Below are 15,563 nucleotides of genomic sequence, written 5' to 3'. Positions count from 1 at the left end.
TCCTTGACTTCTGGGATGTCATTTACAAAATAGCCTCCAACACTCTACTCAGCAAATTGGATGTAGTCTATCACAGTGCCATCCGTTTTGTCACCAAAGCCCCATATACTACCCACCACTGCGACCTGTATGTTCTCGTTGGCTGGCCCTTGCTACATACGTTGCCAAACCCACTGGCTCCAGGTCATCTATAAGTCTTTGCTAGGTAAAGCCCAGCCTTAGCTCACTGGTCATCCCCAAAGCCAACACTTCCTTTGGCCGCCTTTCCTTCCAGTTCTCTGCTGCCAATGACTGGAACGAATTGCAAAAATCACTGAAGCTGGAGTCTTGTATCTCCCTCTCTAACTTTAAGCATCAGCTGTCAGAGCAGTACTTGTACACAGCGAATCTGTAAATAGCACACCCAACTACCCCATCCCCATATTATTTATGTTCTTGTTATTTTGCACCCCAGTATCTCTACTTGCACATCATCATCTGCACATCTATCACTCCAGTGTTAATGCTAAATTGCAATTATGTCACTTCTATGGCCTATTTATTGCCCTAATCTTCTACATTTGCACACACTACATAGATTTTTCTATTGATTTATTGACTGTACGTTTGTTTATCCCATGTGTAACTGTGTTGTTTTTGTCTCACTGCTTTGCTTTACCTTGTCCAGGTCACAGTTGTAAACGAGAACTTGTTCTCAACTGGCCTACCTGGTTAAATTTACATTTTACATTTTAGTAATTTAGCAGACGCTCTTATCCAGAGCGACTTACAGTAGTGAATGCATACATTTCATCTCATACATTTATTTTATTTATTTTTTCCCGTACTGGCCCCCCGTGGGAATCGAACCCACAACCCTGGCGTTGCAAACACCATTGCAAACACCATGCTCTACCAACTGAGCCACAGGGAGGCATAAAGGTGAAATAAAAAAATAAAAGGATCCCCCCATCAGGCCCCAGAGCCAGTTCCCCCCCAGCAATAGGCTCTGCTGTTTGGTCATCTTGATGGTGACAATACAGTTGTAGAGACCCCGCTCTATGCAGGAAAATATTAACTGGACCAGGAAGATGTCATTGGGGGTGCCCAGGCTGGGTTGCAGCTGGTTCTGGGGGTTCTGGAAACCCAGGGAGTTCCTCAGCTGGCGGGCTGCATAGAGAGATGCCCGGGACAAAACCTCAGACTTGATGTCCCTCTGCCTCAGGATCTCCTCAGCTCCTGAGTTTCCCAGGCCCATGTTGGTAGCAATCATCAATCTATTCTACTGAAATCTAAAATCTCAAATTTAACCTAGAGCAAACTTTTTAGTCTACAGTCGTGGCCAAATATTTTGAGAATGACACAAATATTAATTTCCACAAAGTTTGCTGCTTGTCGTCTTTAGATATTTTTGTCAGATGTTACTATGGAGTACTGAAGTATAATTACAAGCATTTCACAAGCGTCAAAGGCTTTTATTGACAATTACATGAAGTTGATGAAAAGAGTCAATATTTGCAGTGTTGACCGTTCTTTTTCAAGACGTCTGCAATCCGCCCTGGCATGCTGTCAATTAACTTCTGGGCCACATCCTGACTGATGGCAGCCCATTCTTGCATAATCAATTCTTGGAGTTTGTCAGAATTTGTGGGTTTTTGTTTGTCCATCCGCCTCTTGAGGATTGACCACAAGTTCTCAATGGGATTAAAGTCTGGGGAGTTTCCTGGCCATGGACCCAAAAAATCGATGTTTTGTTCCCCGAGCCACTTAGTTATCACTTTTGCCTTATGGCAAGGTGCTCGATCATGCTGGAAAAGGCATTGTTCATCACCAAACTGTTCCTGGATGGTTGGGAAAATTTGTTCTCGAAGGATGTGTTGGTACCATTCTTTATTCAGGACTGATGGTAGCGCTCACCTTGTCTTCTCTGGACAAGCTTTTTTCTGTATGCCCCAAATAATCGGAAAGGGGATTCATCACAGAAAATGACTTTACCCCAGTCCTCAGCAGTCCAATCCCTGTATTTTTTGCAGAATATCAGTCTGTCCCTGATATTTTTCCTGGAGAGCAGTGGCTTCTTTGCTGCCCTTCTTGACACTAGGCCATCTCTCCAAAAGTCTTCGCCTCACTGTGCGTGCAGATGCTCTCACACCTGCCTGCTGCCATTCCTGAGCAAGCTCTGTACTGGTGGTGCCCCGATCCCGCAGCTGAATCAACTTTAGGATATGGTCCTGGCGCTTGCTGGACTTTCTTGGGCGCCCTGAAGCCTTCTTCACAACAATTGAACCGCTCTCCTTGAAGTTCTTGATGATCCGATAAATGGTTGATTTAGGTGCAATCTTACTGGCAGCAATATCCAAGCCTGTGAAGCCGTTTTTGTGCAAAGCAATGATGACGGCACATGTTTCCTTGCAGGTAACCATGTTTGACAGAGGAAGAACAATGATTCCAAGCACCATCCTTCCTTTGAAGCTTCCAGTCTGTTATTCAAACTCAATCAGCATGACAGAGTGATCTCCAGCCTTGTCCTCGTCAACACTCAACCCTGTGTTAATGAGAGAATCACTGACATGATGTCAGCTGGTCCTTTTGTGGCAGGGCTGAAATGCAGTGGAAAGGTTTTTTGGGGATTCAGTTAATTTGCAAGGCAAAGAGGGACTTTGCAATTCATCTGATCACTCTTCATAACATTCTGGAGTATATGCAAATTGCCATCATACAAACTGAGGCAGCAGACTATGAAAATGTATATTTGTGTCATTCAAAACTTTTGGCCACGACTGTAGAGCTTGTCATGTCTTTGGCATCATTAAAACTGAAGACATATTTATCAAATAACTCTCTGTAATTACTATTACGCAATTAAACTGATTAATCGTGTAACTGTAATTAACTAGGAAGTCGGGGCATCAAGGAAAATATTCAGATTACAAAGTTATAATTTTCCTAATATAACTTTCAGATATCATATCTGATCTAGGCGTCTTCTGATTAATGATGTATTAGTTTACCTCGTCAGTCTCATTCCAAACGTCGTAAATTTTTGGTTATCTGCACGAACCCAATCTTCACTATGAGTCATCCATACATCAATTGTCTTAAAATCATTTATTTACTAACTAAGTAATTCACAGAAATGCATACCAAACAGTAGATATCGTTACAAGAAATGATAGAGAAATGTGCCCTAGTGGGCTAAACCGGCATGGCGGCTTGTTAGACAAAAGGGTTGATAAGAGTTGATAATTATAACAATTGAAATGCTAACCTTTGCACATGAACACTCACTCATTCGGGAACAATTGCAATCAATATATACTGCTCAAAAAAATAAAGGGAACACTTAAACAACACATCCTAGATCTGAATGAAAGAAATAATCTTATTAAATACTTTTTTCTTTACATAGTTGAATGTGCTGACAACAAAATTACACAAAAATAATTAATGGAAATCCAATTTATCAACCCATGGAGGTCTGGATTTGGAGTCACACTCAAAATTAAAGTGGAAAACCACACTACAGGCTGATCCAACTTTGATGTAATGTCCTTAAAACAAGTCAAAATGAGGCTCAATAGTGTGTGTGGCCTCCACGTGCCTGTATGACCTCCCTACAACACCTGGGCATGCTCCTAATGAGGTGGCGGATGGTCTCCTGAGGGATCTCCTCCCAGACCTGGACTAAAGCATCCGCCAACTCCTGGACAGTCTGTGGTGCAACGTGGCGTTGGTGGATGGAGCGAGACACGATGTCCCAGATGTGCTCAATTGGATTCAGGTCTGGGGAACGGGCGGGCCAGTCCATAGCATCAATGCCTTCCTCTTGCAGGAACTGCTGACACACTCCAGCCACATGAGGTCTAGCATTGTCTTGCATTTTGAGGAACCCAGGGCCAACCGCAACAGCATATGGTCTCACAAGGGGTCTGAGGATCTCATCTCGGTACCTAATGGCAGTCAGGCTACCTCTGGCGAGCACATGGAGGGCTGTGCGGCTCCCCAAAGAAATGCCACCCCACACCATGACTGACCCACCGCCAAACCGGTCATGCTGGAGGATGTTGCAGGCAGCAGAACGTTCTCCACGGCTCTCCAGATTCTGTCACGTGCTCAGTGTGAACCTGCTTTCATCTGTGAAGAGCACAGGGCGCCAGTGGCGAATTTGCCAATCTTGGTGTTCTCTGGCAAATGCCAAACGTCCTGCACGGTGTTGGGCTGTAAGCACAACCCCCCACCTGTGGACGTCGGCCCCTCATACCATCCTCATGGAGTCTGTTTCTGACTGTTTGAGCAGACACATGCACATTTGTGGCCTGCTGGAGGTCATTTTGCAGGGCTCTGGCAGTGCTCCTCCTGCTCCTCCTTGCACAAAGGCGGAGGTAGCGGTCCTGCTGCTGGGTTGTTTCCCTCCTACGGCCTCCTCCACGTCTCCTGATGTACTGGCCTGTCTCCTGGTAGCGCCTCCATGCTCTGGACACTACGCTGACAGACACAGCAAACCTTCTTGCCACAGCTCGCATTGATGTGCCATCCTGGATGAGCTGCACTACCTGAGCCACTTGTGTGGGTTGTAGACTCCGTCTCATGCTACCACTAGAGTGAAAGCACCGCCAGCATTCAAAAGTGACCAAAACATCAGCCAGGAAGCATAGGAACTGAGAAGTGGTCTGTGGTCCCCACCTGCAGAACCACTCCTTTATTGGGGGTGTCTTGCTAATTGCCTATAATTTCCACCTGTTGTCTATTCCATTTGCACAACAGCATGTGAAATTTGTCAATCAGTGTTGCTTCCTAAGTGGACAGTTTGATTTCACAGAAGTGTGATTGACTTGGAGTTACATTGTGTTGTTTAAGTGTTCCCTTTATTTTTTTGAGCAGTGTATAATCATACACTTCATGAGAGTCCATTTCAATAGGCTATGCAATTGCGTGAGAAAACAGTCTTTCATTCAGATCTAGGATGTGTTGTTTAAGTGTTCCCTTTATTTTTTTGAGCAGTGTATATATTTACGCTCAGTGTGTCGTCGGGATCTTTGTTGAAAAGTTCATTCTGTTGGAGAGTTTGTCCTCGTGTTCTCTCTCTCTCTCTCGGTTTGAATGGATATTTCAAAGTGACATTCATTAATGTCGTTATAGGACAGATGTTTCGTCGGTCTTCGCGTGCAATGATACCGAATTCCTAGCTGCAGACTATTAATTAATATCAAAGACTTGTTCTTATTCTGTCGGTATCAATAGTCTAAGAGTTTAACCACGTGGTATGGTTAACGTTCAGAAAGAGGAATACATGGTCAAACCTTGGCCCTCTCGTTATCGAGGTAATCTGGTCTGGTGATAGAAACCCTGGGTGGGGGTTATATTCGGAATAACAGAAAAAGGCTGTCTCATGACGCCAGGTCCCGTCTGTTCATGGGGGCGTGCCGATGACTTGGTGAAACTTTAAACAAAAATACAATTCTCTCACATGAACATCTTACAAGCATCCCAACATATTCCCAATTGCTTTATCCTTATTCATTCATTTTTATACAACCATCAGATGTAAGTCTCACAACTGAGGCTATTATATAAACAGTGCCATGGTAATGTGGCCGTATTGTCTCTCATGAGCTTCACAAAATTGTACCAAACGGACCAGTTCGTAGCTGGATTCTTCACCGATCTTTTATACCTTCTCCAGAACATAAATGTCATTCGGTTCTCCAGTCCTGTGAGGTGGAAGAACTCCTTGGTTCTTTCTATGAAACCCACTCTGTCTCCATACTGTGGCCATGAGGCAGGACATTATTTTTAGGAATTTACGACTGCTCTCACAGAGCCTCGGTGTGGGAGACAGAGGTAGGGGGATGGTGCATAGAAAACCCAAAGAGGGCAACGTCATGACAAGCTAATGAAAAAGTGTTTCCCCCATTAGAGCCAAAATTTAAAAGACAATCAAAAATACTAAAACCAAGTACAAGACCCTTAGATGAGTAGTGTTATTTTTCTTCAATGAAACCTCTAGTCATTCCTTCATTATCCAAGGTATCCAGTATCCAAGGTTCAGCTCAGCACCAATATATCATGCTGTAAGATCAAGATGATTTCCATGCAAAACACATTGTTCAGACTACATCAATAGCAGCCAGCTGTGAATGAGGTGGCTCAGTTATGGTTTCACATGAGCAGCATACTTTACTTCTGCCTGAACAGAACTGGAGGAGCAATGCACCTGCCCCTAATGTATATTACTTTTAATAAATAAATAATGGCTTGTCAAACCTTTAATTTAAAGTGCACACAATGGGTAGGCTACACAGTTGCTCAATTTGGGCAACTACTAACTACGCAATGGTCTGTGACTGTCAAGTATCCCTTTATTTGCTTGGTGTTGACAAAAATAAGGGTCTGTACGAACATGGATGCTTTTAAATGGTATTGAATCTGCACTGCAGAGCAAAAATTACCTATACACTTCATGTTCTACATTTCCAAGCCTCCTACTTGAGCATTGAAAGACATCACTTGGTTTAAATTACTTTATTAACCTTAGAAATGGGTAAAACCTCAACCAGTACACAGTATACACTTTCTTGTCATGTGGTTAGGGCGTTCCATAATAGTATCTTTGCTTTTGAGACATTCTTGCATTGCTTCAGCTCTCTCAACATGCTACAATGTAGCCTGGGTGCCAGTCACTTCCTACTCTCTTGTCAACTCCTCTTCACTCCAAACAATATGTTTGGCATGACAATTCCATAAGAGTTGGCACGAGAGCAGAAACAGACAGGCACCCAGGCTAGCTACAATACTCGGAAAATAACTATGCTATTTGGCAATGTTTAAGAATAGTTCTCAGTACAATGATAAAACAAAGTCTGTCTTCTGTTGGCAGGTGTACAACATTTTGGCTACAAGAAAGGCTTCAATAATATGCAATGATGACACTTAACAGGAACCATTTGCATTGAACTGTGTATTGTACTAAAATACATACAGTATCGGTGCCAATGCATGCAAAGAAACACCATTACCGGGAGTGTCTAGGATATGGCGCGATATGTTGAAAGTATAGAAATTATGCAGCTAATAGTCTGGTTTTCTGCATAAACCTTATCAACTTTTTTATGGGCATACCACTTAACTTGGGCAAATCTGCACAGCATACACCATTATTTTTCTACAGACAGTAACTTCGTTCAAAAGCCAAACATATTCTTTAAAATTATATATTAGATTTTGCAATAGTCCTACAGTACATGTTACTGTAAAAAAGTATCAGATATTGATATGGCTCACTTTAATACTTAATTCCACAGAAAGATGTCCAGTATACAAACAAGGATTACAAATGTCTCCAGTATCCAGCTGGTAGGCAAACTATGGTGGCGTATTGCTCTGAAATAAATCCTCTCCCAATAGGTCAGTTAAAATGGATTGACACCTTACAAAAACAGAGGAGGGTGTCAGTTCACATGACATCAGACATGGTCTTGAATTTCTTTAAAATATAGATTTTTTTTTATACCTCATCTAAAATACTAAAAGGAGATCTGGTGCTTGCTCTGCGAGGGTTGTAGGGGTTACGGTGGAGTCTGGAGTGTGTGCTGGTGGAGGACCCGGGTTGAAATCCGTTGAGCGTTTGCTTTAGCCTGCCTGGAGTGCTAGATGGGCTGACTTTTCTCTTCCCATTGTATTCCAACAGGCAAGCTCAAACAAGCACAGCTGAAGCATTTGAAATGATTTCAAATAGTATTTGAATCCTGGTCTGCTAGTGGAGACTGTTTCGTTCACAACGGCACTAGGGAACAGGGTCACATGGCGACGGTCAGCGTCACATGTTGGAATCGTCATCTGTTATGCTGGGGTTGGGTGAGTTGGAGATCTCTTTGAAAAATTCATCGTCTTTCAGCATGCTCTGGAAACACAAGGACACAATGCATGAAATAAGAAATTAATACTGGAGAAGAAATGTAAGAACCTATATTTATGTCACAAATGCCTTATATATTTATACCGTGCCTTCAGAAAGTATTCATACCCCTAGACTTATTCCACAATTTAAAATTGATTTAATAGATGCTTTTCGCTCACCCATTTACACACAATACTCAATAATGACAAAGTTCTTAATTTTTTTTTGAATGTTTGCAAATGTATTGAAAATGAAATATGCCTCGTCACAATTCTAGTTCCTTGGACTTCATGGTATATTTTCTGCTCTGACAACTGCGGGACCTTATCTAGAGAGGTGTGTTTCTTTCTAAATCCTGTCCAAACAACTGAATTGGCCACAGGTGGACTCCAACCAAGTCCTAGTGACATCTCAAGGATGATCAAACGGATGCACCGAAGCTCAATTTGGAATGTCATAGCATAGGGGTGTGAATACTTATGTAAATGAGATATCTGTATTTCATTTTCAATATATTTGCTAAAATAAAAACATGTTTTCACTTTGGCATTATGGGGTAGTGTGTGTAGATGAAAAAACATTTTTTCACCAATTTTGAATTCAGGCTGTAAAATCTTTTGTAATACATCAAGTGGTATGAATTCTTCCTGAAGGCACCGTAATGCTTATACCCTAAATATTGTTATCCACAAAACATAAACATAACACTTAAGCACAGTTAAAACAGAAAGAAAAAAAGATTCCTTCTTACCGTCAAATTTTGGATGCCCTCGGAGAAAGCTCCGATCTGCCTCACAGTTCCCTCTGAGTCCTCCATCTGCAATAACAGATATGACTCAACACCATTACTAAGATGACCTGTCTGTGCAGCTGCTCTGAGTGAATATAGAAACTAGGCAGTGCTGCCATCTCCTGTCACGGCAGCGAACGACCAAAAAGGTCTGTATGTAATACAGGCAGACTGGAAACATCGTGTAGAGAACAATCTAAAAGGTGGAGGTTGAATCTTAGTATTGATGAGATGACTTACTAATTACTTGGAGAACATATTAAGTGTGTACTGTGCACCATGCAACCTTTACAGAGAAATGCTTTGCCAAAATGCTTGGTCTGACAATGACCATAGGAGTTAGCAAGACAGCACAAACAGACTTAGTACCAGACTAAAGTTTACCCGGTCAATGTCGTCCTCGTAGAGCTGAAGCTCATAGCCTTTCTGGAAGCTACGTCCCTTTGGCATCTCCACGTCCATGGGGCAGACATACTCCTCACTGTCATCCTGCCTCTTCTTCCTCAGGCTGCCGAAGCTCCCGAACGACATCTTCCTCGGCTGGTGGGAACAGATTATTTCTCAAATTATTATAAATTGAGACTACAGCTCATAACCAAAACCAGTGTCAAACACATGAAAACAATCTTGCCACACCCAAACACACGTCTTCCCCTTCTCCATCACTCCTTACCCCTACCCAAAACCATGGTTGCGTTCAAAATGCGCCCTATTCCCTATATTGTGCATTACTTTTGACCCCTACCTTGACCTTGGCGGTGGCGGTGAGCAGGGTGTAGTCGGGATTCTCCAGACAATCCTGTTTGAGCCCCTGGGCCTCAGAGCCTACTAGCAGGTTGAAGTGGGTGGCCAGGTGCCTCCGCAGCAAGGTCTTGTTGGGGGGAATGTTCAGCAGCAGGGCCATGGTCTCCACATTGAACCGTGGCTCCAGCACCTGGGGGAAGAGGGAACATTGTAAGATGTGAGCTAGGTTGAGACGCATCCCATTCTAAGATAAAACCCCATTTTCATTTCTATGTAGTCTCCAACTGGTTTTAGCCGTTTAGTCATTTTTCAAAAACAACAAAAAACGTTGGTCTTATTTTACCAAGACCACTGTGGGCCACCCCGGATCATAGGCTCTCTGATAATTCTCTCTCACCATGAGTCCCCCGTGAACGCCGCTGCCCCTCAGGTTGGGGGCGTACTCTGCCAGGTCCACTGATCTCAGCCACTCCATCACTCTGTGATTGGTCCACTGGGAGATCTCTGCCGGCGTGATGTTGTTCTGACCAATCAGGAGACAGAGAGAGAAAATAATGGTGTTTATCAACAGACCAAATGATTGTGCGCCAATAATTGTTAAATACTTGTTTAGCTTGAAGAAGTGGAGAAGGAGGACACAACAAAAAGTGGATGGTACAGTAGCATTGACTAGTGTTCATGTATTTCTGGAACCAGGGTGGTCTTCATTAGGGCACACACTGGAAAACTATTTAAAACATTTGCAACAGAAAGCAAAAATGTGCCCGTTTTCTTCTATTTGGGGCCTAATGAAAACAACCAGTGGACCTACCTCGTCGGAGGGCCGTCGGCGCAGGCAGTTGGGCTCGTAGTTGTTGAGGCGCAGCACCTGAATGGCTCTCTTGATGCTGAGGTGGTGGAGCACACTGCCCACCTTCAGAGATAGCAGGTCATCCTGACAGAGGACACAGGAGCAAGAATGTTAAAAAGAGTGTCAGGTCAGATGGAAATAGTTAGCAGGAGGACTCCTACATTGAGTTAGTGAGGATTTTACCATTCGCAAAGAAAAAAACTTTCCCAGCAGGTAAGGTCCGACAATCTGACGAGATTCTATTTGATTGTACTAATAGTAGTGTGGTATGAGGCTAGTGTTTGTTTTTGCCGTCTTGTTTCAAGCCATTGTGTAGTCATTGTATCCACAGAGGGTGAGACTAGGCCTTTTCCAGTGTTACTAACCACACTCTGTAGTCCATGCTATACAGTCTGTTCAGCTTAATGTGAACTGGCAGTGTGATCATTAGGCCTAGAGCCATACAGTATCTTAATCTATGGCTCTGAATCTGATCAGGCCTATCCATGCATGGCCTGAGGACAGGAGAGTCAGTGTGTGCGTGTGTCTCTCTCTTCGACACTCACTACTGTCATGTAGTGCAGCATGCGGCCATCCACCCTCCCCTCATCAAACTGGGTCTTATACTGAGGCAGGCCAATGTCATCCAGCCACCCTATGGGGGGAGATGAGGGGGGGGGGGGGGGGGGGGGGGGGAGAGAAATCTGTCAACCTGCCAGTCAATTTCCACATTAGAAATCAAATAAACCAAAACGTACATCTCGAGAAAACTTGAATCAAATTCAGAACTTGTTTATTGGATTACAATTAATTTGAAACACCCACCATATAATTGACAACATGAGATGTTAAGCATAGTAAAACCCCAGTATAAACCATGACTCCCATACTGGCAGTTCATCTACTCACTGGTCACCCAGTTGTAGTCCAGTTTGCCCTTGTTGTCATCCTCCTCAGAGCCCAGGGCCTGCAGGGCCAGCTGGAGCTTCTTCCTGTGCAGCGGGTGTTTAATGCCCAGCTCCTAAACACACACACACACACACACACAGAGAGAGATAACAACCACCCAGAGCCACACCCCCAGGACAGAACAGAGGATTAGTTCCATCCACTTTCTCCGGTCATAGAGTACAGTATTTTTGGCCACAGAGTATAAAGAGAGGCAGTGCCTTGGTTAACAAAGTGCTGAATTAATAATATTTTCATTTATGTGTAAAGTCACCCTTAGTGACCCATCCCTTACAGGATTATTTGACACATATTTAAGGTCCTTAATGTACAGTAGAATGAATAGATGTTTTACACCCGGGTAGCATCAACCACAAACCTAATGGGGCGAATTGCCTCATAGGGGATCAATACAAATGACATCTGGTTGTACTGCAGAGTCCAAGTGTTTTTATTCATACAGGTTAGTCTCATTGAGATACAATCTCTCCTGCTCAGTGCTCACCTTCTCTAGGTCCTGCTGTGAACCCTGCAGCAGAGTCTGTCCAGAAGAGATCCACACGCGGGCCATGTTCAGGTAGAGCCCCAGCCCCTGCTCCTGCAGCCAGTCACACACCTGATCCTTGGACCAGCGGGCAAACGGGGTGTCCAGGTCACTACGAGCGAAAGAATGAGGACATGCTGGCTTAATGTGGGTCACCCGTTCATAAAGGAACACAGTATTGCCTTCTAACAATGACTTGACCATGGTAGGGCGCAAAACCGGACTAGTTTAGATTCAACTTCCTTTTCATCACATAGCCTGGCGCCAGATCTGGCTAGGCTCTCTATGCCTGTAGGAGTTGGCAAGAGAGCACCAACAAATCTGGGACCAGGCTACATGATTGGATAAGAGTAGTGTAAGAGAAAGTCATTTATAGCATTGTTTTTCCTCTGTGTATTTCAGCACACAGAAAGCTAAAGGAAAGCCAAGTGACGCACATAATGTTTCTCAGTGCTCAAGGGGAGTGCACTGAGCACACCAACTTGTTGTTTCTCATTAATTCAAGGTGAAATCATGGTGCACACTAACTTCTTGGGTAATCTCTGTAGGTCACGGGACCAGCCCAGTCTGGGACCTGCTGTGGCTCGGACTCCGCCTCTCTTGAACTCGACTGCCTCTGATAGGTTGTCATCCAGGTTGAACGTGGTGGACTGACTTCTCCTCAGCCTTAAATTTTTTTTACAAAAATGTTAAATACATCATTTAAATTCAAGTCTGGTCATGGTTGAAAGCTAAGCACTTATGACTCCAAACTAATGTACCATGGTTCTGGTGGGGTTACCATAGCTGAAAGCATTTGTTAAATTATTATAAAAGAACACACAAAACATGTTTCTCTTCCTTATATTGCAAGCTTAGTTTTTTGATTAGTCAAGACGTAATTAAGAGTTTTAAATCAGATCAATATTGACCAGGGTTGTATTCATTAGGGCACACCGTAGCAAAATGTTTTGCAACAGAAAACCAAAAAATAAGCATTTTGTATTGAACAAGTTCAAGTATTCCCTCCCAGTTTCAGTCAGTTTCCTTCTGTTTTGGTGCCTAATGAATATGACCCAGGCACCCAAATCTCAATATTGATGTCTTACAGGACAGTGTCATCAAGAGTTCTGTACCAAACAACTTTAACACTTACTTTCCAAAGAGCCCCTTGATTCCCCTGGACTTCTTCTTGCACTCGGGGGATGTAGTGGAGGTTACACTTGTCAGTGTGTTGGTGCTGTCGCTGTTGGCTGACCTTTGGGGTAGACCGGCCAGGTCCAGATGGTCAGTGCCCTCCTCTCGCTCAGTCTCAGCTGTAGAAACAGGACATCAGCAATGACAACAGGACATCAGCACCGCCATGTCACCATGGTGACAGCCATGGGGTGCATCCAAAATGGCACCCTTTTGGCACTGGTCAAAAGTAGTGCAATATAAATCAGGTGTAGGATCTTAAATTGATCTTCCTGTTGTATAAATGTTCTGCACAGCAGGAAATGCAAACTTGTAGGTTTAAAAAGGATTCTAAAATGTGTAATTTTCACTTTAAAATGTTAGACTTGATTTGCCCCAAATAAAAATGTATCGACCCCTACAAAATTATCCATTCATTATAGTCCAAATAATTCACATTTACTGTTGCTGCAGGATTACTTTCCTGCTGTGAAAAACCGGTCAAAGATTCCTCACCTGTAGGGAATTGGATGCCATTTCAGATGCAGCCATGCACAGATATCTGCATCTCAGGGCCAGAGGCTGTGGCCCAGAAACACCCTATAGCCAACCACACAACTCCCAGACAGAGAAATCATAGGGATGGTATAACACTAATACCCAGACAATGCTACTCACCGTTTATTATCTATGCATAGCCACTTCACCCCTACCTACATGTACAAATGACCTCAACTAACCTATACCCCCGCACATAGACTCAGTACCGGTGCCCCATGTATATAGGCTCGTTATTGTGTTACTTTTTACTTTAGTTTTTTGGTAAATATTTTCTTAACTAATTCTTGAACTGCACTGTTGGTTAAGGGCTTGTAAGTAAGCATTTCACGGTAAGGTCTACACTTGTTGTATCAGCACGTGACAAATAAACTTTGATTTGAATCTGGTCTGTTAATGTCTGCATGCAATGGAGTGGAGACTCCTGAAGCACTAAAGAGTTATTTTATTTTAGTTGCAGTCAAAGACTAGTTGTGCACTGGTGTATAGACAAAACACGCATACAATTCAAATGTCAATATTATACTTGAAGAGATATTGGAGGCATCCTAAATCTTGAACAGTGTTTATTTATTGAACATTTATTTAACTAGGCAAGTCAGTTAACCTGTTGGGGCTAGGGGGCAGTATTTTCACGGCCGGATAAAAAACGTAACCGATTTAAACTGGTTACTACTACTCTTGCCCAGAAACGAGAATATGTATATAATTAGTAGATTTGGATAGAAAACATTCTAAAGTTCCTAAAACTGTTAGAATGGTGTCTGTGACTATAACAGAACTCATATGGCAGGCCAAAACCTGAGAAGATTCCATACAGGAAGTGCCCTGTCTGACAATTTGTTGTCCTTCTGTTGCATCTATCGAAAATACAGCATCTGTGCTGTAACGTGACACTTTCTAAGGCTTCCATTGGCTCTCAGAAGGCGCCAGAAAGTGGAATGGGGTGTCTGCTGTCTCTGAGCAAAGTACAGCAGCTCTGTTTGTGAGTGGTCAGCCTGGGGACAGTGAGACTGAGATGCGCGTTCATGAGACTTCTCAAAAAAAAAATCTTTCAGCCTTTGAATGAATACAACGTTGCCCGGTTGGAATATTATCGCTATTTTACAAGAAAAATAACATAAAAAATGATTTTAAACAGCGTTTGACATGCTTCTAAGTACGGTAATGGAATATTTCGAATTTCGGATAGTGTCCTGAACGCACTAACAAAACGGTGGTATCTGGATATAACTACGGTTTATTTGGAACCAAAACAACATTTGTTGTTGAAGTAAAAGTCCTGGGAGTGCATTCTGATGAAGAACAGCAAAGGCTAATCCAATTTTTCTAATAGTAATTCTGAGTTTAGTGAGCCCCAGACTTGGTGGGTGTCAAATTAGCTAGCCTGTGATGGCCGAGCTATGTACTCAGAATATTGCAAAATGTGCTTTCGCCGAAAAGCTATTTTAAAATCTGACATATCGTTTGCATAAAGGAGTTCTGTATCTATAATTCTTAAAGTAATTGTTATGTATTTTGTCAACGTTTATCATGAGTAATTTAGTAAATTCACCGGAAGTTTTCAGTGGGTATGCTAGTTCTGAACATCACATGCTAATGTAAAAAGCTGTTTTTTTATATAAATATGAACTTGATTGAACAAAACATGCATGTATTGTATAACATAATGTCCTAGGAGTGTCATCTGATGAAGATCAAAGGTTAGTGCTGCATTTAGCTGTGGTTTTGGGTTTTGTGACATATATGCTTGCTTTGAAAATGGCTGTGTGATTATGTTTGGCAGGGTACTCCCCTGACATAATCTAATGTTTTGCTTTCGCTGTAAAGCCTTTTTGAAATCCGACAATGTGGTTAGATTAACGAGAGTCTTGTCTTTAAAATGTTGTAAAATAGTCATATGTTTGAGAAATTGAAATGATAGCATTTTTTTAGGTATTTGTATTTCGCGCCACGCGATTCCACTGGCTGTTGACTAGGGTGGGACGCAAACGTCCCACCTAGCCCATAGAAGTTAATATTTTTTTATTTGTTTTTACAATGACGGCCTCCCCCAGGTCAAACCCTCCCCTAACCCGGACGACGCTGGGTCAATTGTGCATCACCGGTTGTGATACAG

The 15,563-nt window shown here is 42.8% G+C and overlaps 1 protein-coding gene across 7 annotated transcripts in view; it reads right to left on the bottom strand.

Annotated features, from left to right (window-relative positions):
* Positions 1 to 6,486: 6,486 nt before the first annotated feature.
* ppfibp1b (PPFIA binding protein 1b) overlaps positions 6,487 to 15,563 on the bottom strand; it is a 51,908-nt gene continuing 42,831 nt past the window's right edge. For all 7 annotated transcript variants that reach the window (XM_014125367.3, XM_014125368.3, XM_014125370.3 and 4 more), the window contains 11 exons: positions 12,867 to 13,026; positions 12,260 to 12,397; positions 11,693 to 11,843; positions 11,149 to 11,260; positions 10,806 to 10,894; positions 10,222 to 10,344; positions 9,808 to 9,933; positions 9,412 to 9,600; positions 9,051 to 9,206; positions 8,628 to 8,693; positions 6,487 to 7,879 (listed from right to left, as the gene is read on the bottom strand). In XM_014125367.3, coding sequence (XP_013980842.2) covers positions 7,796 to 7,879; positions 8,628 to 8,693; positions 9,051 to 9,206; positions 9,412 to 9,600; positions 9,808 to 9,933; positions 10,222 to 10,344; positions 10,806 to 10,894; positions 11,149 to 11,260; positions 11,693 to 11,843; positions 12,260 to 12,397; positions 12,867 to 13,026 — 1,394 coding nt within the window. In that variant the 3' untranslated portion in view covers positions 6,487 to 7,795. The remainder of the gene's footprint in view (positions 7,880 to 8,627; positions 8,694 to 9,050; positions 9,207 to 9,411; positions 9,601 to 9,807; positions 9,934 to 10,221; positions 10,345 to 10,805; positions 10,895 to 11,148; positions 11,261 to 11,692; positions 11,844 to 12,259; positions 12,398 to 12,866; positions 13,027 to 15,563) is intronic.

This window comes from Salmo salar, chromosome 10 (assembly GCF_965601325.2).
Source record: "Salmo salar chromosome 10, fSalSal1, whole genome shotgun sequence".
NCBI lineage: Eukaryota > Metazoa > Chordata > Actinopteri > Salmoniformes > Salmonidae > Salmo > Salmo salar.
Note: the sequence above shows the minus strand (reverse complement) of the source record. Positions and strands in the feature narration are given on the sequence as shown.